At 43.8% G+C, this 23,455-nt stretch overlaps 2 protein-coding genes across 2 annotated transcripts in view; both read left to right on the top strand.

The window, feature by feature from the left end:
- OBSCN (obscurin, cytoskeletal calmodulin and titin-interacting RhoGEF) overlaps positions 1–4,362 on the top strand; it is a 377,067-nt gene extending 372,705 nt beyond the window's left edge. The window contains exon 89 of the mRNA XM_078780751.1: positions 1,539–4,362. Coding sequence (XP_078636877.1) covers positions 1,539–2,544 — 1,006 coding nt within the window. The 3' untranslated portion in view covers positions 2,545–4,362. The remainder of the gene's footprint in view (positions 1–1,538) is intronic.
- The window catches only part of LOC137413928 (striated muscle preferentially expressed protein kinase-like), a 165,838-nt gene continuing 145,392 nt past the window's right edge, over positions 3,010–23,455 (top strand). Inside the window, exons 1-2 of the mRNA XM_078780752.1 lie at positions 3,010–3,656; positions 21,343–21,426. Coding sequence (XP_078636878.1) covers positions 3,242–3,656; positions 21,343–21,426 — 499 coding nt within the window. The 5' untranslated portion in view covers positions 3,010–3,241. The remainder of the gene's footprint in view (positions 3,657–21,342; positions 21,427–23,455) is intronic.

Raw genomic sequence — 23,455 nt, 5'->3', positions numbered from 1 at the left:
GAGGTGGTTTGCTCATGTGTTGAGGAAGGATGAAAGTGACTGGTTGGGAAGAGTGATGGAAATGAATGTAGAAGGAAGTCGAGGACAGGGAAGACCGAGAAAGACTTGGCTAAAGATGGTGGAATAAGAAATGCAGGCAAGGGGGTTAACAAGGAGAGATGCAGAAAATAGGGCAAAATGGAGAAGATTGTCATGGGGTCCGCAAGGCTAACCCTCGCTCTAGCCGGGAAAATGGCCTTAAAATGCATGTTGTTGTTGTTGGTGTAATCTTTCTCTTTGCTGGTTTGCTGGATCCAGAACACTTTTTAATGCACTGATCATAATGGAGATGATAAACATGTTCGGCAAAGAATTTACACATATCATCAGACGGTGATTTGAAATCCAAATCATCGCTGCACAAATGGCATAGCGTGAGGATTTAAGATAAGGGAATGTAACATTTAAGATTGGAAGAGTGAGAATGAATATCACAAATAACTGCGCTGAATCAATGGATTTGTGATGGGCAGTGGTGGCCAGGCCACTGCCATAGGTCAAAAAGTAATTCACTCTTACAGCTCATTGTACTGTAATATTATGGAACATATCCCAAATGCTTTACTCTGAATGCATCAGCTTTATGGCATTGCATGGGATACTCACTTGATGTCATCACGAAGCACTCCTTGTCAGTGTCATTGGACCATTCTGGTTTGAAAATTCCTCACATATTGAATGACATTTTATTTTCCCCCAATTTGGATCATTTTATCCCTCACATTACTAATGTTAGTTTAGCATGAGCAAAGAATTGCATTTCAGTTGATCAGCAAATGTAATTAATGGCCGCATAGCTGAAGCAATTAATTATTACACAAGGTTCTATAATGTGCTGTTCACTGTTCTCAAAATAAAATAAAACAAGATGGTATTCATAGAATACTTACCCTGTGCAGTCAACTTGGTGCGAGTCAACTCTTCTGCTTTTGAAGGGTTTTTTTTCTTTCATCCAAAATGGCTGCCAGACCACGTGAGCAATGACATCATCAATTTACATTCTCTAATATAATTGTTACGTAGATTACACTCAAGAAATTTCAAACTGATCAGACTAAGCGTTGTCCGTGTCAAATTATGACGTCATAATTAAGGCACCAATGACATCCACATTGACAAAAATTATTCCCCATGCAGAGTTCTTTACAATGAGCCAACTTAAACTTTTTCCATTGAGCGGTTTCGGAGATATGGAGGTGTAATGTTTTTCCAAGATGGCGTCTGTACCACGTGACCTATGACGTCATATTTATGAATAAAAAAATTATACAGGCGGAGGCAATGATTTTTTTAAACGTAGACAAGCACATATACCACACGTACGGACGCAACCAAATGCCTAACCCTGCTTTTCGCATGTACGAGTACGTATTTACATATTCGCTACATATACAGTAAATGATGCAAAATTGATCAAATATTTAATTTGCTTTATGTACCTGGTGAAGTTGTATTCGAGAATATCATGGAGCTCACATCAGCTGTGTTTATCCCAACAGAGAAGAAACCATCACCACGGTGGTGAGGAGCCCTCGTCTCGGACAGCGAGCATGTTCACCTGGCCGCTACTCGTCTCACTCGACCTCTCCGATACCCCCTTCATCATTCACCATGTCCCCTCGAGAAGCATCGCCATGTCCCCCCTGGGTGTCTTCTTTTGAGGGTAACATCGACTCGATTCATGGAAGCACCGAGTTGGCCGACTATGTGAAATTTGTCACACAAGGGGATGAGCCAACAGCTCAACCCTCGGCTCCGTCACCTGGATTAACCTGGGAGAGACCTGGCTCGGTCAGCCCCATGGGCCATGCAAGCACAACGGGGATTCCAACTGTGATGATCAGCAGTCCTGAGGAAGTGATGGCAGCAACACAAGGCAGTGGTGCTGCTGGACCACTCGGGCAGAGGCAGTGGGTTGAAGTTGAAGAGGTCGTTGAGGTAAACGTGAAAAAGGGTCCAAGGAGAAGCCCAATGAGTTCCCCTGTCTTTGGAAGTTCAAGTCAACGGTGGTTACAAAGAGAACGAGAAAATTCCAACAATTCCAACAATTGCGGTATTGATGCCATACCATGGAAAGAAAAGGAGTTTCCAAGCAGCGAGGATTTGGATTTTGCAGAATCGCCTTCGGTGTTTGCCTCTCACATTCAACAATGGGGAGATCATGGCCAACAGGCCATGAAAAGCAGTCCTTCACCTGGTGCTGAGATGATGTTTCATGGAACGAATGAAAATAAGCTTGGAACTCCTGGAAAGAAAGATTTTTTAGGGGCTGCTTCTGCAGATGAACATATTGCAGAGATGCTCGATATTTGGTCTGTGTTTACGAGAGAAGCTGCAGAACAACACAAGGCTGAAGGTCAAGTTGATTTTCAAAACCCTTTGGCTCCTGACAGAGTGGAACACTGCAACGCCACGCCATCGACACCAGGTAGATCTGAACTATATTTACAAGGAATCGATGACACCTGCCCTGTTGTCACGATGAGTGAAGACGGTCATTGTTGACGCATCCTGGACCCGAACCAACTCGTCACTCTGTGCTGCTCAAGAACTCGTCCAGACGACAATGTCACCATGACTACACGTCACTCGGAATACTTTGCAGTGTTGCACTCATTTTGCCTTACAATTACAAAACCCTTTTGTATTTTTTTTTTCAATAGGGCAGGGTTATGTGATTGAGCTGATGCTTCAACATTTACCAAATTTATTATCATAAAATCTTGCTTAAAATGAGAACATGCCAATGAATTGATGAAAGTTTTTACTCGAGCATCCTCAAATGACGACAACACATCGATAATGTCTCGTTCCCTCCTATTTCAAATCCTCAGTTATGGCTATTTTCCTCGAACCGTTCCTTCCACCATGTTGGGCCATACAATTGCCAGACCGAAGCAATCGGATACACCGCATGTTAAAAATACCATCCACTGCCCCAGAGGAAAGAACTTAGGGGTGGGTCTATGGGAGAGGCGGGAGAGTGTCATTCCATGTCATGTGGACATGAGCATATGTAGAGCAGTGTTATGTCATGGTTTCTCTTGCTTTGTAGTGCTTTTGAAAGCGTGGTGATTTTGCAGGTATTTCACTTGTGCATGGAGGTAATGTGATACAGCTGTATGTTTTGTCGGTCTACAACCATAAATCAAGGCCAGGTTCAGTTTTGACCTGTAGGGGTCTGCTGCTTTTGGCACCGTAAATGCAGGCAAGATCTCAGACAGTAAGGCAAGGCTGGACAGTCAGTGCAGTCAGCCCAACCAACTCGGACAAGCAAGGTAGGCGAGACTCGAGCGAACCTCTTCAATCTGCGAATGGCCAGGTGGATCTGCAGAACGGACCAGAGGTCTCCCCTCCAGCATTCCTGCGCGGTCTGTACGATTGCACGATTGCCCCTGGATGCGACATCCGGTTACGGGTGACAGTTTCTGGCGTTCCGAGGCCTGAGTTGCGCTGGTTTCGAGATGGAGTTCAACTAGAGCACGGAACCGAAGTCTATGGGGCTCTTTGGCTGGAGGATTGCTTGCCCAAGGATGCGGGTGTCTACACATGCGTGGCTGTTAGCGGTACCGGTGTAGCTTGCTCGAGTGCCCACCTCACTGTCGTCTTGCCCGAAGGTACACTGAGACAGCACAGATGTTAACTTAAAGAAAAATAATGAAATAACTTCATCAACTGTTTAAATGTTGGGAGATTATTGTGCAAGCCTCATAAGGTTGTTGAGGTTCCTCTTCGCTTCCAAATTGAAAGGAAGATGATGTTATTGAATGCAATAATGATAAATACAAGCCTAATCAAATCTTTATTTCAGGAATGCTTTTCACCAAAGTGCAAACAGAAAGTTCGTAATGAATAACAATATCACAAGTGTATTTTCATGGTTATCTTGAGTCACTATTTTCTTTTCTTACCACTACCGATAATGGAGCACCTTCTTACAAGGGATACGGTTTTGTCGGAGACGTTATGTTGCACCTCTGAGGATGTTTTCATTGAAATCCTGCCACTGCTAAACACAACGATTCGATGAACAAATTGCCTTAAAACCCAGAAGTGTTGCCTTATACCCAAAGATGTTGTGTGCATCTTTCCTGCATGATCACTTTTTCCGAACACATGAATAACGGTCGTGACTTGTGACGATGACTTTCGAGACAGTAGAGTCATGTATTTTGTCATAAACTGTTGTCCGAAGGTTCCTGTGTATCATTTTCAACTTGTTGTATGAGCATGGACTGCCCCTTAGCTCTTGCCTCCTGTTGCGGAGGAATTTGCACTCTACGGTGTTGCGGTGTTTGGGAAATAAAAACGGTGTCCACAGCATCCCGGTCTTTTGTGTGTAAGTCCCTTCAATAAATGGGCGAATCCTTGCGGAGTTTCACATACATTCTGTAGGTTGGTCAATCCTCAGGTACCTGTTTGGACGTTTCTCGGTGGAACCGATATATCGAGGTGTGGACTGACATCTTCTCATTCAATGTTTTCCATCCTGACCAATCCTTGTACACTTGATCTCCTTGACATTTATTTGAAGGAGGATGTGCTTTGTTGAGGGAACCACTGGAGTCATGAACAAAGTCCGAATCAAGAGAAAAGACTTGCTGAGACATTTCAGGGTGCTCCTATTTTGGAAAACGACCATCCTGAACCCCAATTCTTCAATTGTATTAACTTTGGTGGTTATGGCTTGAATGAATTAGTAATGTATTTATCTTCAAAAAGTCAGTACAGTAAATAGGCATTACATAAGGTAATGATTTTGTTTCATAATGGATGTACTATTTACTATTTCTGTTGAAGACGTCGTGATTAATAGGAAGGAATATTTTTCCCCTTTTTGATCCAATTATTGTGGGAAGCTGTAGATTTCGATCAGAGAAAGTACCGACGCGACTCACTACGTCAATGCTGCCTATGGTATGGGTGGTTGTTCAGTCAAAAACTTTGAATTTATGAGAAATGCTCTGTAAACGGTTCATTCAATTAATTTTGTTGGAAACAATTTTCAAGTTGGGAATCACAATACAGAAATTTTTTAATATAATATTATTTATTACAATTGTAATTTATTAATTACTATTTATATGTACAGTACGTACACTGTCCGCCACTCCCCTGTATCCCCCACTCCACTGTCTCCGCCACTCCTCTGTCTCCCCCACTCCCCTGTCTCCCCCACTCCCCTGTCTCCCCCACTCCCCTGTCTCCCCCCACTCCCTCTCTCTCCACTCCCCTGTCTCCCCCACTCCCCTGTCTCCCCCACTCCTCTGTCTCCCCCACTCCCCTGTCTCCCCCACTCCTCTGTCTCCCCCACTCCTCTGTCTTCCCCACACCCCTGTCTCCCCCACTCCTCTGTCTCCCCCACTCCTCTGTCTCCCCCACTCCTCTGTCTCCCCCACTCCTCTGTCCCCCCCACTCCTCTGTCTCCCCCACTCCTCTGTCTCCCCCACTCCACTGTCTCCACCACTCCTCTGTCTCCCCCACTCCCCTGTCTCCCCCCACTCCCTCTCTCTCCACTCCCCTGTCTCCCCCACTCCCCTGTCTCCCCCACTCCCCTGTATCCCCCACTCCACTGTCTCCGCCACTCCTCTGTCTCCCCCACTCCCCTGTCTCCCCCACTCCCCTGTCTCCCCCACTCCCCTGTCTCCCCCACTCCCCTGTCTCCCCCCACTCCCTCTCTCTCCACTCCCCTGTCTCCCCCACTCCCCTGTCTCCCCCACTCCTCTGTCTCCCCCACTCCCCTGTCTCCCCCACTCCTCTGTCTCCCCCACTCCTCTGTCTCCCCCACACCCCTGTCTCCCCCACACCCCTGTCTCCCCCACACCCCTGTCTCCCCCACTCCTCTGTCTCCCCCACTCCTCTGTCTCCCCCCACTCCCTCTCTCTCCACTCCCCTGTCTCCCCCACTCCCCTGTCTCCCCCACTCCTCTGTCTCCCCCACTCCCCTATCTCCCCCACTCCCCTGTCTCCCCCACCCCTCTGAATCCCCCACTCCTCTGTCTCCCCCACTCCCCTGTTTCCCCCCACTCCCCTGTTTCCCCCTACTCCCTCTCTCTCCACTCCCCTGTCTCCCCCACTCCTCTGTCTCAGCCACGTCCCTGTCTCAGCCACCTCCCTGTCTCAGCCACTTCCCTGTCTCAGCCACTTCCCTGTCTCAGCCACTTCCCTGTCTCAGCCACTTCCCTGTCTCTCCCCCCACTCCCTCACTCTCCTATCTCCCCCACTCCTCTGCCTCCCCCACTCCCCTGTTTCCCCACACTCCCCTGTTTCCCCCCACTTCTCTGTTTCCCCCTACTTCCTCTCTCCCCACTCCCGTGTATCCCCCACTCCTCTGTCTCAGCCACTTCCCTGTCTCAGCCACTTCCCTGTCTCAGCCACTTCCCTGTCTCAGCCACTTCCCTGTCTCCCCCCACTCCCTCTCTCTCCTATCTCCCCCACTCCTCTGTCTCCCCCACTCCTCTGTCTCCCCCACTCCTCTGTCTCCCCCACTCCTCTGTCTCCCCCACTCTTTTGTCTCCCCCACTCCTCTGTTTCCCCCACTCCCTCTCCCTCTCCTCACATCCGGCTCCCTCCTCCATTCCCGTGTCTCTCCCCTACTCCTCTGTCTCCCCCACTCCTCTGTCTCCCCCACTCCTCTGTCTCCCCCACTCCTCTTTCTCCCCCACTCCTCTGTCTCACCCACTCCTCTGTCTCCCCCACTCCTCTGTCTCCCCCACTCCTCTGTCTCCCCCACTCCTCTGTCTCCCCCACTCCTCTGTCTCCCTCACTCCACTGTCTCCGCCACTCCTCTGTCTCCCCCACTCCCCTGTCTCCCCCACACCCCTGTCTCCCCCACTCCCCTGTCTCCCCCCACTCCCTCTCTCTCCACTCCCCTGTCTCCCCCACTCCTCTGTCTCCCACACTCCTCTGTCTCCCTCACTCCTCTGTCTCCCCCACTCTGTCTCCTCCCCCACTCCTCTGTCTCCCCCACTCCTCTGTCTCCCCCACTCCTCTGTCTCCCCCACTCCTCTGTCTCCCCCACTCTTCTGTCTCCCCCACTCCTCTGTTTCCCCCACTCCCTCTCCCTCTCCTCACATCCGGCTCCCTCCTCCATTCCCGTGTCTCTCCCCTACTCCTCTGTCTCCCCCACTCCTCTGTCTCCCCCACTCCTCTGTCTCCCCCACTCCTCTTTCTCACCCACTCCTCTGTCTCCCCCACTCCTCTGTCTCCCCCACTCCTCTGTCTCCCCCACTCCTCTGTCTCCCCCACTCCTCTGTCTCCCCCACTCCACTGTCTCCACCACTCCTCTGTCTCCCCCACTCCCCTGTCTCCCCCACTCCCCTGTCTCCCCCACTCCCCTGTCTCTCTCCACTCCCCTGTCTCCCCCACTCCTCTGTCTCCCACACTCCTCTGTCTCCCCCACTCTGTCTCCTCCCCCACTCCTCTGTCTCCCCCACTCCTCTGTCTCCCCCACTCCTCTGTCTCCCCCACTCTTCTGTCTCCCCCACTCCTCTGTTTCCCCCACTCCCTCTCCCTCTCCTCACATCCGGCTCCCTCCTCCATTCCCGTGTCTCTCCCCTACTCCTCTGTCTCCCCCACTCCTCTGTCTCCCCCACTCCTCTTTCTCACCCACTCCTCTGTCTCCCCCACTCCTCTGTCTCCCCCACTCCTCTGTCTCCCCCACTCCTCTGTCTCCCCCACTCCTCTGTCTCCCCCACTCCACTGTCTCCACCACTCCTCTGTCTCCCCCACTCCCCTGTCTCCCCCACTCTCCTGTCTCCCCCACTCCCCTGTCTCTCTCCACTCCCCTGTCTCCCCCACTCCTCTGTCTCCCACACTCCTCTGTCTCCCCCACTCTGTCTCCTCCCCCACTCCTCTGTCTCCCCCACTCCTCTGTCTCCCCCACTCCTCTGTCTCCCCCACTCCCCTGTCTCCCCCACTCCTCTGTCTCCCCCACTCCCCCACTCCCCTGTCTCCCCCACCCCTCTGAATCCCCCACTCCTCTGTCTCCCCCACTCCCCTGTTTCCCCCCACTCCCCTGTTTCCCCCTACTCCCTCTCTCTCCACTCCCCTGTCTCCCCCACTCCTCTGTCTCAGCCACGTCCCTGTCTCAGCCACCTCCCTGTCTCAGCCACCTCCCTGTCTCAGCCACTTCCCTGTCTCAGCCACTTCCCTGTCTCAGCCACTTCCCTGTCTCAGCCACTTCCCTGTCTCTCCCCCCACTCCCTCACTCTCCTATCTCCCCCACTCCTCTGCCTCCCCCACTCCCCTGTTTCCCCACACTCCCCTGTTTCCCCCCACTTCTCTGTTTCCCCCTACTTCCTCTCTCCCCACTCCCGTGTATCCCCCACTCCTCTGTCTCAGCCACCTCCCTGTCTCAGCCACCTCCCTGTCTCAGCCACTTCCCTGTCTCAGCCACTTCCCTGTCTCAGCCACTTCCCTGTCTCAGCCACTTCCCTGTCTCTCCCCCCACTCCCTCACTCTCCTATCTCCCCCACTCCTCTGCCTCCCCCACTCCCCTGTTTCCCCACACTCCCCTGTTTCCCCCCACTTCTCTGTTTCCCCCTACTTCCTCTCTCCCCACTCCCGTGTATCCCCCACTCCTCTGTCTCAGCCACTTCCCTGTCTCAGCCACTTCCCTGTCTCAGCCACTTCCCTGTCTCAGCCACTTCCCTGTCTCCCCCCACTCCCTCTCTCTCCTATCTCCCCCACTCCTCTGTCTCCCCCACTCCTCTGTCTCCCCCACTCCTCTGTCTCCCCCACTCCTCTGTCTCCCCCACTCTTTTGTCTCCCCCACTCCTCTGTTTCCCCCACTCCCTCTCCCTCTCCTCACATCCGGCTCCCTCCTCCATTCCCGTGTCTCTCCCCTACTCCTCTGTCTCCCCCACTCCTCTGTCTCCCCCACTCCTCTGTCTCCCCCACTCCTCTTTCTCCCCCACTCCTCTGTCTCACCCACTCCTCTGTCTCCCCCACTCCTCTGTCTCCCCCACTCCTCTGTCTCCCCCACTCCTCTGTCTCCCTCACTCCACTGTCTCCCTCACTCCACTGTCTCCGCCACTCCTCTGTCTCCCCCACTCCCCTGTCTCCCCCACTCCCCTGTCTCCCCCACTCCCCTGTCTCCCCCCACTCCCTCTCTCTCCACTCCCCTGTCTCCCCCACTCCTCTGTCTCCCACACTCCTCTGTCTCCCTCACTCCTCTGTCTCCCCCACTCTGTCTCCTCCCCCACTCCTCTGTCTCCCCCACTCCTCTGTCTCCCCCACTCCTCTGTCTCCCCCACTCTTCTGTCTCCCCCACTCCTCTGTTTCCCCCACGCCCTCTCCCTCTCCTCACATCCGGCTCCCTCCTCCATTCCCGTGTCTCTCCCCTACTCCTCTGTCTCCCCCACTCCTCTGTCTCCCCCACTCCTCTTTCTCACCCACTCCTCTGTCTCCCCCACTCCTCTGTCTCCCCCACTCCTCTGTCTCCCCCACTCCTCTGTCTCCCCCACTCCTCTGTCTCCCCCACTCCTCTGTCTCCCCCACTCCTCTGTCTCCCCCACTCCACTGTCTCCACCACTCCTCTGTCTCCCCCACTCCCCTGTCTCCCCCACTCCCCTGTCTCCCCCACTCCCCTGTCTCCCCCACTCCCCTGTCTCTCTCCACTCCCCTGTCTCCCCCACTCCTCTGTCTCCCACACTCCTCTGTCTCCCTCACTCCTCTGTCTCCCCCACTCTGTCTCCTCCCCCACTCCTCTGTCTCCCCCACTCCTCTGTCTCCCCCACTCTTCTGTCTCCCCCACTCCTCTGTCTCCCCCACTCTTCTGTCACCCCCACCCCCCTCTCCCTCTCCTCTCTCCCTCTCCTCACATCCAGCTCCCTCCTCTACTCCCATGTCTCTCCCCCACTCCCCTCACATCCCACTCCCTCTCCCACTTCCCGTTACCCCACTCCCCTCCCCTCTCTACATGTCCATGCTCTATCCTTTTTAAACAGCTTTCGTTTCAGTTCAGGTTGTTGTTTGTTTTCACTGTTCAGTTGTTACATTATTTGATATCTGATAAACCATATTCGTTACAGAGCATCAGTGCTGCCAAAGCAGTTTCCGAAGCAAGGGTTATACTGGGTGGTTTGCCATTGCCTTCCCAGCAGTAGTTCAGGTAGCAATTTGTAATTTGTTCCGTGTGCCGGCGATTGCTCGTCTACTCTTCATGAAGGACGCCATGGGATCTTTAACATGCATCAAATAATGTCGGAAGATGGGACACCCAGTTTAACATCTATCGGAGGGACGGCACACATTAAATGAGTAACCCTGTCTGTTAAACACCGAGATGATAGTTTATAGCTGAGTCAGGATTCAAACCCAGGCTGGACAGCTTAGAGGAGAATGTGACCTCGAGGCCATCCTGTCGGTTTTGTGTTGTACACTGTATTTTGTGTTTTGTTTTTGTGTAGTTGTACACTGTATTTTGTGTTTTGTTTTTGTGTTGGTATACACTGTTTTGTGTGTTTGTTTTGTTTTTGTGTAGTTGTACACTGTTTTTGTGTTGGTATATGCTGTGTTTTGTGTTTGTTTTGTTTTTGTGTAGTTGTACACTGTATTTTGTGTTTTGTTTTTGTGTTGGTGTATGTTGTGTTTTGTATGTTTGTTTTGTTTTTGTGTAGTACACTTTTTTGTGTTTGCGTTTGTGTACGCTGTGTTTTGTATGTTTGTTTTGTTTTTGTGTTGTACGCTGTGTTTTGTATGTTTGTTTTGTTTTTGTGTTATACACTGTCTTGTATGTTTGTGTTTTGTTTTTGTGTTGGTATACGCTGTGTTTTGTATGTTTTGTATGTTTGTTTTTGTGTTGTACACTGTTTTTTGTATGTTTGTTTTGTTTTTGTGTAGTTCTACACTGTTTTTGTGTTTGCGTTTGTGTGCGCTGTTTTTGTATGTTTGTTTTGTTTTTGTGTTGTATGCTGTGTTTTGTATGTTTGTTTTGTTTTTGTGTTATACGCTGTGTTTTGTATGTTTGTTTTTGTGTAGTTGTACACTGTATTTTGTGTTTTGTTTTTGTGTTGGTGTACACTGTTTTTGTGTTTTGTATTTGTGTTGGTGTACGCTGTGTTTTGTATGTTTGTTTTGTTTTTGTGTTGTATGCTGTGTTTTGTATGTTTGTGTTTTGTTTTTGTGTTGGTATACGCTGTGTTTTGTATGTTTTGTATGTTTGTTTTTGTGTTGTTGTACACTGTTTTTTGTATGTTTGTTTTGTTTTTGTGTAGTTGTGCACTGTATTTTGTGTTTTGTTTTTGTGTTGGTATATGCTGTGTTTTGTATGTTTGTTTTGTTTTTGTGTAGTTGTACACTGTATTTTGTGTTTTGTTTTTGTGTTGGTATATGCTGTGTTTTGTATGTTTGTTTTGTTTTTGTGTAGTTGTACACTGTTTTTGTGTTTGTTTTTGTGTATGCTGTGTTTTGTATGTTTGTTTTCTTTTTGTGTTGTATGCTGTGTTTGTATGTTTGTTTTGTTTTTGTGTTATACACTGTGTTTTGTATGTTTGTTTTTGTGTAGTTGTACACTGTATTTTGTGTTTTGTTTTTGTGTTGGTGTACACTGTTTTTGTGTTTGTGTTGGGTACGCTGTGTTTTGTATGTTTGTTTTGTTTTTGTGTTATACACACTGTTTTGTGTTTTTGTGTTTGTGTTGGGTGCACTGTGTTTTGTATGTTTGTGTTTTGTTTTTGTGTTCGTATACGCTGTGTTTTGTATGTTTTGTATGTTTGTTTTTGTGTCGTTGTGAGCTGTATTTTGTGTTTTGTTTTTGTGTTGTTGTACACTGTTTTTTGTATGTTTGTTTTGTTTTGTGTAGTTGTACACTGTATTTTGTGTTTTGTTTTTGTGTTGGTATAAGCTGTGTTTTGTATGTTTGTTTTGTTTTTGTGTAGTTGTACACTGTATTTTGTGTTTTGTTTTTGTGTTGGTATATGCTGTGTTTTGTATGTTTGTTTTGTTTTTGTGTAGTTGTAGACTGTATTTTTTGTTTTGTTTTTGTGTTAGTGTATGCTGTGTTTTGTATATTTGTGTTGTTTTTGTGTAGTTGTGTTTTGTTTTTGTGTTGGTGTACGCTGTGTTTTGTATGTTTGTTTTGTTTTGTGTTGCACGCTGTGTTTTGTATGTTTGTTTTGTTTTTGTGTTGTATGCTGTGTTTTGTATGTTTGTTTTGTTGTGGTGTACGCTGTGTTTTGTATGTTTGTTTTGTACATTTGTTTTGTTTTTGTGTTGTATGCTGTGTTTTGTATGTTTGTTTTGTTTTTGTGTTGTACGCTGTGTTTTGTATGTTTGTGTTTTGTTTTTGTGTTGTTGTAGACTGTTTTGTATGTTTGTTTTGTTTTTGTGTTGTGCGCTGTGTTTTGTATGTTCGTTTTGTTTTTGTGTTGTTGTAGACTGTGTTTTGTATGTTTGTTTTGTTTTTTGTGTTGTATGCTGTGTTTTGTATGTTTGTTTTGTTTTTGTGTTGTACGCTGTGTTCTGTATGTTTGTTTTGTTTTTGTGTTGTTGTAGACTGTGTTTTGTATGTTTGTTTTGTTTTTGTGTTGTATGCTGTGTTTTGTATGTTTGTTTTGTTTTTGTGTTGTTGTAGACTATGTTTTGTATGTTTGTTTTGTTTTGTGTTGTACGCTGTGTTTTGTATGTTTGTGTTTTGTTTTTGTGTAGTTGGAGACTGTGTTTTGTATGTTTTGTATGTTTGTGTTTTGTTTTTGTGTTATTGTACACCATGTTTTGTATGTTTTATACGTTTTGTATGTTTTGCTTTGTTTTTGTGTTGACGTACGCTGTTTTGTATGTTTGTTTTTGTGTCGTTGTTTGCTGTATTTTGTGTTTTGTTTTTGTGTTGGTATATGCTGTGTTTTGTAAGTTTGTTTTGTTTTTGTGTAGTTGCACTGTATTTTGTGTTTTGTTTTTGTGTTGGTATACACTGTTTTGTATGTTTGTTTTGTTTTTGTGTAGTTGCACACTGTATTTTGTGTTTTGTTTTTGTGTTGGTATACACTGTGTTTTGTATGTTTGTTTTGTTTTTGTGTAGTTGTACACTGTATTTTGTGTTTTGTTTTGGTGTACACTGTATTTTGTATGTTTGTTTTGTTTTTGTGTTGTACGCTGGGTTTTGTATGTTTGTTTTGTTTCTGTGTTGTACGCTGTGTTTTGTATGTTTGTTTTGTTTTTGTGTTGTATGCTGTGTTTTGTCTGTTTGTGTTTTGTTTTTGTGTTATTGTACACTGTGTTTTGTATGTTTTGTACGTTTTGTATGTTTTGCTTTGTTTTTATGTTGACGTACGCTGTTTTGTATGTTTGTTTTGTTTCTGTGTTGTACGCTGTGTTTTGTATGTTTGTTTTGTTTTTGTGTTGTTGTAGACTGTGTTTTGTATGTTTGTGTTTTGTTTTTGTGTTATTGTACACTGTGTTTTGTATGTTTTGTACGTTTTGTATGTTTTGCTTTGTTTTTATGTTGACGTACGCTGTTTTGTATGTTTGTTTTGTTTTTGTGTTGTATGCTGTGTTTTGTATGTTTGTTTTGTTTTTGTGTTGTACGCTGTGTTTTGTATGTTTGTTTTGTTTCTGTGTTGTACGCTGTGTTTTGTATGTTTGTTTTGTTTTTGTGTTGTATGCTGTGTTTTGTATGTTTGTTTTGTTTTTGTGTTATACACTGTGTTTTGTATGTTTGTTTTTGTGTAGTTGTACACTGTATTTTGTGTTTTGTTTTTGTGTTGGTGTACACTGTTTTTGTGTTTGTGTTGGGTACGCTGTGTTTTGTATGTTTGTTTTGTTTTTGTGTTGTACGCTGTGTTTTGTATGTTTGTTTTGTTTTTGTGTTGTATGCTGTGTTTGTATGTTTGTTTTGTTTTTGTGTTATACACTGTGTTTTGTATGTTTGTTTTTGTGTAGTTGTACACTGTATTTTGTGTTTTGTTTTTGTGTTGGTGTACACTGTTTTTGTGTTTGTATGTTTGTTTTTGTGTCGTTGTAAGCTGTATTTTGTGTTTTGTTTTTGTGTTGTTGTACACTGTTTTTTCTATGTTTGTTTTGTTTTTGTGTAGTTGTACACTGTATTTTGTTTTGTTTTTGTGTTGGTATAAGCTGTGTTTTGTATGTTTGTTTTGTTTTTGTGTAGTTGTACACTGTATTTTGTGGTTTTTTTTGTGTTGGTATTCGCTGTGTTTTGTATGTTTGTTTTGTTTTTGTGTAGTTGTACACTGTATTTTTTGTTTTGTTTTTGTGTTAGTATACGCTGTGTTTTGTATATTTGTGTTGTTTTTGTGTAGTTGTGTTTTGTTTTTGTGTTGGTGTACGCTGTGTTTTGTATGTTTGTTTTGTTTTGTGTTGCACGCTGTGTTTTGTATGTTTGTTTTGTTTTTGTGTTGTATGCTGTGTTTTGTATGTTTGTTTTGTTGTGGTGTACGCTGTGTTTTGTATGTTTGTTTTGTACGTTTGTTTTGTTTTTGTGTTGTATGCTGTGTTTTGTATGTTTGTTTTGTTTTTGTGTTGTACGCTGTGTTTTGTATGTTTGTGTTTTGTTTTTGTGTTGTTGTAGACTGTGTTTTGTATGTTTGTTTTGTTTGTGTGTTGTGCGCTGTGTTTTGTATGTTTGTTTTGTATTTGTGTTGTTGTAGACTGTGTTTTGTATGTTTGTTTTGTTTTTTTGTGTTGTATGCTGTGTTTTGTATGTTTGTTTTGTTTTTGTGTTGTACGCTGTGTTCTGTATGTTTGTTTTGTTTTTGTGTTGTTGTAGACTGTGTTTTGTATGTTTGTTTTGTTTTTGTGTTGTGCACTGTGTTTTGTATGTTTGTTTTGTTTTTGTGTTGTTGTAGACTGTGTTTTGTATGTTTGTTTTGTTTTTTTGTGTTGTATGCTGTGTTTTGTATGTTTGTTTTGTTTTTGTGTTGTACGCTGTGTTCTGTATGTTTGTTTTGTTTTTGTGTTGTTGTAGACTGTGTTTTGTATGTTTGTTTTGTTTTTGTGTTGTATGCTGTGTTTTGTATGTTTGTTTTGTTTTTGTGTTGTTGTAGACTATGTTTTGTATGTTTGTTTTGTTTTGTGTTGTACGCTGTGTTTTGTATGTTTGTGTTTTGTTTTTGTGTAGTTGTAGACTGTGTTTTGTATGTTTGTTTTGTTTCTGTGTTGTACGCTGTGTTTTGTATGTTTGTTTTGTTTTTGTGTTGTATGCTGTGTTTTGTATGTATTGTATGTTTGTGTTTTGTTTTTGTGTTATTGTACTCTGTGTTTTGTATGTTTTGTACGTTTTGTATGTTTTTCTTTGTTTTTATGTTGACGTACGCTGTTTTGTATGTTTTTGCAGCTTTACACTCGTATAGTGCCTGCATTGTCAATGTCATTACAAAACGTAAAACTGTGTTAACTTAAACAGTATCTTCATAAAGAACATTATCAATGTGTTGCGAACAGTCAATATTAGTGAAGTGCAATGGTTGATGGTTGATTAAAGGTGAAATTTCCTGAAAATGTATTGTTTATTGCACACTTGCAGGTGTCATCCGTACCTGTGAAATAGGCACACTGCACCACTTGCTGCCTCAGCTCTTCGGTATCTTGTCCTCCGAGTCGTGCGGCTCACGGCTGTCCTGTCGATCAACGCACATGCTATTTTTAATCACTTCATTGTACGATATGTGGGCAAAAGTTTCCTTCCATGGCTAATGGGAATATGGGATACCAATAGGAAGGTACAAGTTCTTTAGTTGCTTTGTTGGCAAGTTCTTTAACGACATTTGTAATTTTCGACCTGAGAACTCGTAGATAATCCCCAAACATTTTTGAGCCTTTTCCATTGCAATGGGCTGACTATTCCAAGTGGCCTGAAAGCAAGAAATAGCACAGCAAAGCCCTCACGGCTCTGTGTCAACAAAACCACTTCATTGCCCATGGAATGAAATGAACCAAGATATTAATTGAGGTGTGCTGACCGCCATAGGAAGCTCGGAGAAGCTGATGAACCCTTATTCTCAGAGCGAAACAAACTCCCACCAAGGGTTAAAACCCAAATGATCAACCACTTGCTTCCCATGAAAGTTGGCATATCTCAATCGACATCTTCTAGATTTTGTCTGTTGTATCTGTCCACCAATGCAAATCGATCCGAGCCTTCGGAAGCACGACTCGTTCTTCTTTGCACATATAGCTCAGTGAATCTTCTGCAGTGGAAGCAGCATAACACTTGAACATTGTGCCCCAATGCAAAACTAAAATGGAATGTAAATTCATGCAACAAGGCCTTAGTTCAGACCAACCAAAGCACACACCATTGGTAGTTTGATGAGGGTTGCATCATTATCAGGAAGTCCCATAGACTTCCTAAGCAGGGATGGAACAGACACTCACAGGTTTAATACAACCGAAATCCTCAAAATAAATCAAAATGCAAACTTATAAACCGATAAAGTACCGAACAGTCGTCTGGGGAGGATTTCACATCCAATAACAATCATTCAACTTTTATACAACACCAGCAGAAGTACCCGGCGTTGTCGGGTGGGGGGGTGGGGGGGGTATAAGGGAAGGGGGGGTGGAAAGGGGGAGGGAGGGAAGGGGAGGGGGATAGGGGAAGGGGTGAAGGGTTGGGAGGAGGGGAAGGGGAGGGCAGGAGGTGAGGGGAGAAAGGGAGGGGGAAGGGGAGAGGAAGGGGAGGGGGGCAGGTGGAGGGAGGGGAGGTGGGGGTAGAGGGGAGAAGGGGGGGCAGGAGAGGAGGAAGGGGAGGGGATGGGGGGAAGGGGAGGGGATGGGGGGAAGGGGAGGAGAGGGGGGAAGGGGAGGAGAGGGGGGTGAGGGGGGGAGGCAGGAGAAGAAGGGGGTTCATATATATACGTAGTGTGTTCAAAAAGTATCCGACCTTTATTTTTCGTGCGTAAAAAAAAAGAAGCTAGGAGGCGTTGATTGGTGCACGTATGTAGGCGATCCTAATGCGCACGCGTGAATTTTTTCCAACCTGCAGAAGCTGGCATTCGACGGCAGACCGCCGATGAGTGAGGACATGTAAGTGAGCGCCGTCGGATTTTCGTTTTTGACAAAATGACGGAAAAACTTGAACAACGCTACTGCATCAAATTTGTGTTTTTTGGCCTCGGGGATGTTGGATGCTTCCATTGTGATGACTGCAACTTGGTTTCTGGGTCGTACCCATAAACCCAGGACTCATCGCCAGTGATGTGTTGAGGAAGCTGGGATCGCTGTTCACAGTCTCCAGCATGTCCTGTGCGATCTCCAAACGGAGTTGCTTCTGCTCAATCGTTAGCAGCTTTGGTACGAACTTCGCTGAGATTCTCCTGAAGCCCAAATCCTCCTTCATAATGGAATGAACGGTGTTGAATCTTGCGGATCGTTTCCACTTGGGAATCGCCAAGCTTTACACAAAATTTGATGCAGTAGCGTTGTTCAAGTTTTTCCGTCATTTTGTCAAAAACGAAAATCCGACGGCGCTCACTTACACTTCCTCACTCATCGGCGGTCTGCCGTCGAATGACAGCTTCTGCAGGTGGGAAAAAATTCACGCGTGCACATTAGGATCGCCTACATACGTGCACCAATCAACGCCTCCCTAGCTTCTTTTTTTTACGCACGAAAAATAAAGGTCGGATACTTTTTGTAGAACCTTTTTTTTTGAACAACCGATACTTTTTGACCTTTTTTCATATGCTAGTGGGTGAATGTGGCTCACGTTTCTGAGTTAAGTGTGATGCCGATGAGGAAGAAGAAGAGGCCGTACTACCAACTTCGTACATTTCCGGAATGGTTTGATTTATTTGTATTCAAATGTCTGGTGATTGTTTTGTATTTATTTATGCGAATGTGTACTTGTATATAACTGTCATTAATTTGAAAAGGCTTAGGCACTATCAAGCGATTTCTTTTTTTTTAAACGTGCTTTTTTTTTCATAATTTTTTTTTTTTTTTTTTGTCTAAAACACTCAGGCACTCACTGATGAACCTTAGAATGTTTGACGAATATCCGTTTAGCCATCTCTGAGAAAATGGCGACACAGACAGACATCTCTCTTATATAGTCTAAGAAAAAGATAGCTGAGTTATAGACCGACTCAAAATAGTCTGATTGTAATTCTTCTTACTCTTTTCAGACTTCTCAACTTAAAATTGGTTTAAGCTTAGGACTTGCTTTAAACACGAATCTACTGCATTTTACAATGGTAAGGTCCATGACTACTCACAAATTTCAAACCTTGAAAGGATTCCACAAAGTAAGCTTAGCTGCATACCAACGTATAGGCCAATGAAGGGCCAAGAGGGGTGTGTGGGATCACACCTCTCATTCAACATGGTGGTTGTGTGATCTGGCTCATACACACCGATATGGGTGTGGTTAACGGTGGAATATTATTGCTGCTCATTATATAATAATATCACTCATTATATAATATGGATCCGGATCTTCACCGAAATCTAATCATTTCGTCCGTGTCACACACCCAACCTCTCCATCAAATGTCGTCCGAATCCGTCTACAACTTTTGAGATATCCTTTCACAGACAACCAAGCAGACAGACAGTGGTGAAAACATAACCTTTGCCAACATAAGGTGGCGGAGGTAAAAAGTACAGAAATAAGTAATAAAAACATTATTAATCTAGAAAGAGCAATCAGAGATTGCAGAGCCTCGCCAGGACGTGTTTTCAGTGGTTTTCAAGGCTTTTGTGTTAAAACAAATATGGCGGCCGAACCACGTGACCCATGACATCATTTTTTTTGGATCCACCTATTTATCAGTAGATGATGCTCAACAAATGTCATCTTGATCGGATGAAGTTTTGTACTTGTCGAATTATGACGTCATAATGGAGGCACTTATGACATCATGATTAACAAATTTTATTCCCCATGTAGAGTTCTTTACATTGAGCCATGTCTCAATTTTTTCTATGCAGCGCTTTCGGAGATATAGAGATGCAAATATTTTCGGTTTTTCCAAGATGGAACCCATACCATGTGACCTATGACGTCATAATTATCATTAAAAATTGCTACAGGTGGACTGCACCAACAGTGAAAACTTCCTGTCAATCAGACCAACGGTTGCAGAGAAAATCATATTTATTCTGTGCAGACAAACAGACAAATGAAAAATCACTCATAGAGCGACACTTGGCAAAACAGAACAAAGTAGAATGGTGCTCAGGAGAGCATCCTTTTGACCCCAAAAATAATTAGTGGTTGAATTCAGTGACCTGATATGCAAATCGTTTTCAAATTTTTAGTTAATTGGATGAAAATTGACAATTTTAGAAACTTGGCCTATGTTGACCTTTGGCGTATGTTGACCTCAAAAAAAATAGTTGGTGGTTGAATTCAGTTCGCTGATATGTAAATCCCATTCAAATTTCGTCAATCGGATGAAAATTAGGGATTTTAGAAATTTGAAAAAATGTCGTTGACCTTTGGCCTATGTTGACCTTTTGACCTAAAAAAAAGTCGGATTTTGTCGGACCACGAACTCTACTATTTGGTGAAGTTTCGTTAAGATCGGTTGAAAATTGTGACCTGTAGGCAAGTATAAGTGAGCGGACACAAACACACACACAAATAAACACACAAACCGGAGTGATCAACAAACTTGTCAAAAAAATTTTTTGCCAAGTAACAAACGGACTCAAAATGCAATACCCTCTCCTTGGGCGAGGCTAAATATGTAAAAAGATTTAGAGATGGTTTGCCAAAAAGATTGTAAACTAAATGGAATTCATAGAATACTTACCCTGCGCAGTCAACTTGTTGCGAGCCAACTCTTCTGTGTTTGAAACTTTTTTTTGATCCAATATGGCTGCCAGACCACGTGACCGATGACATCATAAATTTATATTCTCTAATATAATTGTTGCATAGATCACGCTCAATACATTTCAAACTGATCAAATGAAACGTTGTCCCTGTCGAATTATGACGTCATAATTATGGCACCAATGACGTCATAGTTAACAACACCTACTCCGCATACGGAGTTCTTTACAATGAGCAACGTTTCAATTTTTTCCATGCAGTGGTTTTGGAGATATAGAGGTGCAACATTTTTCGCTTTTTTCAAGATGGCGCCTGTACCACATGACCTATAACGTCATGATTATCATTCAAATATTCTGAAGGAGGAGGTGCTCCTATGGTGAAAATTTCGTGTTAATCAGACCAACAGTTTCTGAAAAAAAAATTCATAATGATCGATGGATGTCGTTTTATGATGTATTTGTCGAATTATGACGTCATAACGAAGGCACCGATGACATCATCATTAACATATTTTATTCCCCATGGGGAGTACTTGACAATGAGCCAGGTCTCAATTTTTTCCATGGAGTGGTTTCGGAGATATAGAGGTGCGAAGTTTTTCCAAGATGGCGCCTGTACCACGTGACTTATGACGTCATAATATTCATTAAAATATTCTACAGGAGGAGGCGCTCCTTTGGTGAAAATTTCATGTCAATCGGACCAACGGTTGCCGAGAAAATGAAGTTTTAAAATGCAGACACACACGGCACATGGCACACGTACGTACGTACATACGTACGTGAATGCTTAACCCCGCTTTTCGCTTCGCGAGCGCAGGGTAACAAGCTATGGATGGTCACAATAAATTATCAAGTGAAAGTATTTGTATATCATTCTTTAAACAATGGAGGTTTCCTGTGCATCCGTGCATCCATTTGCAATAATAGTACAAGTTGATCGTTTCCATTCATTGCTTTCTTTCACCATAGTGGGTGGGGGGGGGGGGGGGGGGGGGCTATGTACTCAATTTCAAGTTCGTGTGCAGTTCATGTTAATTTTGGGCAACCACTATAAATGGATTCTACTGGGTCCTACTAATCGGCAAAATGATGTCGCCATTTTTTTCTGTTGACCTTTAGTGACCTTGACTCAAGGTCAAAGTTCAAACGTCATTTCAGTGACCATACTTCATCCAAAGTATATCGACCTTGGTACCAAAATGTGGCAGATTTCACAAGGAACATTGATTTATGCCATTTGTTTTGTCATTTGCCCTCTCAGATGTTTGCAATATGCAAATTAATAAGCAAATGACATAATTAGAAAAAAAAATATGCATAATTAACATGTCTTCACCGTACACGTAAATCCCATCACTTCGCATTATTTATTGAATGCCAATCATTAGTTACCATCTCAAATGTGTTCTGCTGGATCCTAAACTGGAAAAATATGTTGCTTATTGTTTTCTGTTGACATGTTCTTGATATTAAATGACCTTTGACATGTACTTGACTTTACTTACCTTGACCCAAGGTGAAATGTCAAATGTCATTTTAACCATGTGATGCGATGCTGCAGACTTTGGGTGGAAAGTGGAAGGTGATGGTCTGGTGGCCATCTCAACAAAGCAACTTCCTGCCCCATATGCCATCACTCACCTAGGTAAGTGTGGATGTACGACAACAAAATGCAGCTCTCACTGCTCTTGCAGATCACAGAATATGAACTGCACAGAGATGTGTGTGTGGTGCAGATGATGACAACTGTACTAACAATGACCACGGACATGCTTTTGGGATTGATGAAAAAGAAGAAGATTATGAGGATCCTTTGTTGTGAACAATATAAGAAGCTAATCGAAAAGCAAAAACATGTTTCCAGTTTACTCAGTGCAAATTTTTTTTACAATGTGTGTCAACAATAACCATTAGATGCACATAGGAACACAATCATAGCAATGCAGAATTGTGGCCAAAATATGCTCTTTGAACTTTGACCTTAGTTCAAGGTCACAAGAGTCACAAGAATATTGACAACATCAGTCAGCTAACAGGACCCAGGATACATTTGTGATTAATTACTAACAATTAACATTTTCTGGAGACGGGATGTACTCGCCATTATATGTATCACCGGGATATATGTTTAATAGGGTATGCTAATTATGCATATTTTTGTCTCTAATTAGCTCATTTGCATATTGTAAAAAACCGAAAGGTCAAATGACGAAACAAATGTCATAACCAATGTTCCTTGTGAAATTTAACACATTTTGGAACCCCAGGTTGATATAATTTGGATGAAGTATGGTCACTGTAATGACGTTTGAACTTTGACCTTGAGTCAAGGTCACTAAAGGTCAACAGAAAAATGGCGACATCATTTTTCCGATTCGTAGGACCCAGTAGAATACATTTATAGTGGCAATTCCGACCTTGTTGACATTATTTTATATTTCAAAAACACGTTTTTATGGCGTAGCACATCAGACAGAGCCGTCTAGAACTGTGTGTGTGTGTGTGTGTGTGTGTGTGTGTGTGTGTGTGTGTGTGTGTGTGTGTGTGTGTGTGTGTGTGTGTGTGTGTGTGTGTGTGTGTGTGTGTGTGTGTGCGTGCTTGCATGTTTTGTCTCTCTGTACTTCCGAGAGTTAGTTCGATATTGTTCATATATTTTAAGCTGAGTGATGTAACAAATGAAACAATACAGGAAGTTGCTGAAAAGGCTTCGCTCACATACTACCAATCAGAGCTGAGATTCTGGTCACATGACAGGGTGATGTGATTACATCTGATGTCATTACGGCGTACGCGGCTGACTCATCACACACCGCCATTTTGATTTATATGCCATTCAGGCCGAACATATCGTCGAACCTGTCATATATCACAATCGCCATGCTCTACCTTTACATTTTTCATTCACTGTGAAACACAAACAAACCGGTTGTTAAAATGACCATCAAATATCGAAAGCATCGGCGTTACGTCTCTCCCAACAATATGGTACAGGCCTTGGGCATTATGCCTCACCTTCTGCTTCGGACAAACCCAGGTTTCTTAATACAGTGGTATCGGTTCAGTAGTATCGTTTTTGTAATAATAATAATAATAACAATAATAATAATAGCAATAGTAATAGTAATAATAATAATAATAGCCTAATAATATTACAAGTATAGTATTTATAACCATAGCACTTTAATCCCAATGTCATGAATGGAAAGTTGATGGATTGAAGTGGTGTAAAATCGAAAGTAAGGAATTCATCTGTTTTTAAAAATAATATAATTTTCGTAATAACATAACGTTATTATTATAGTAAATCTAATTGTAACAGTAATCCCTTTGTAGTGACTGCAACGTTACTGGAGGTCATATATATATATATCTTGTATATATTAAAGTAGCGGAAGTTTTGTGTCCGGCCGTCATGCTATGTCATTACATACATGATGTCATTACGGCGTAAACACCTGCTCACTTCGAGAGCGGCAGGAAAGGTCATTCCTCTTTGGGGTATATAGATTACAGTAGATCTTCCCTCAGTTCTGTAAGTAAAACTTACATCATGGATGTCGGGATTCCTCCAAATTTCTTTGTTTAATGTTACAAACCACAGAACTCAAATAGACGAAGAAGAACTATGCCCGTTCACGACACACACACAGCGGTGGCCCCGCTCGCGCGCTCAC

This window comes from Myxine glutinosa, chromosome 6, assembly GCF_964187855.1.
Source record: "Myxine glutinosa chromosome 6, kmMyxGlut1.1, whole genome shotgun sequence".
Taxonomy (NCBI): domain Eukaryota; kingdom Metazoa; phylum Chordata; class Myxini; order Myxiniformes; family Myxinidae; genus Myxine; species Myxine glutinosa.
Note: the sequence above shows the minus strand (reverse complement) of the source record. Positions and strands in the feature narration are given on the sequence as shown.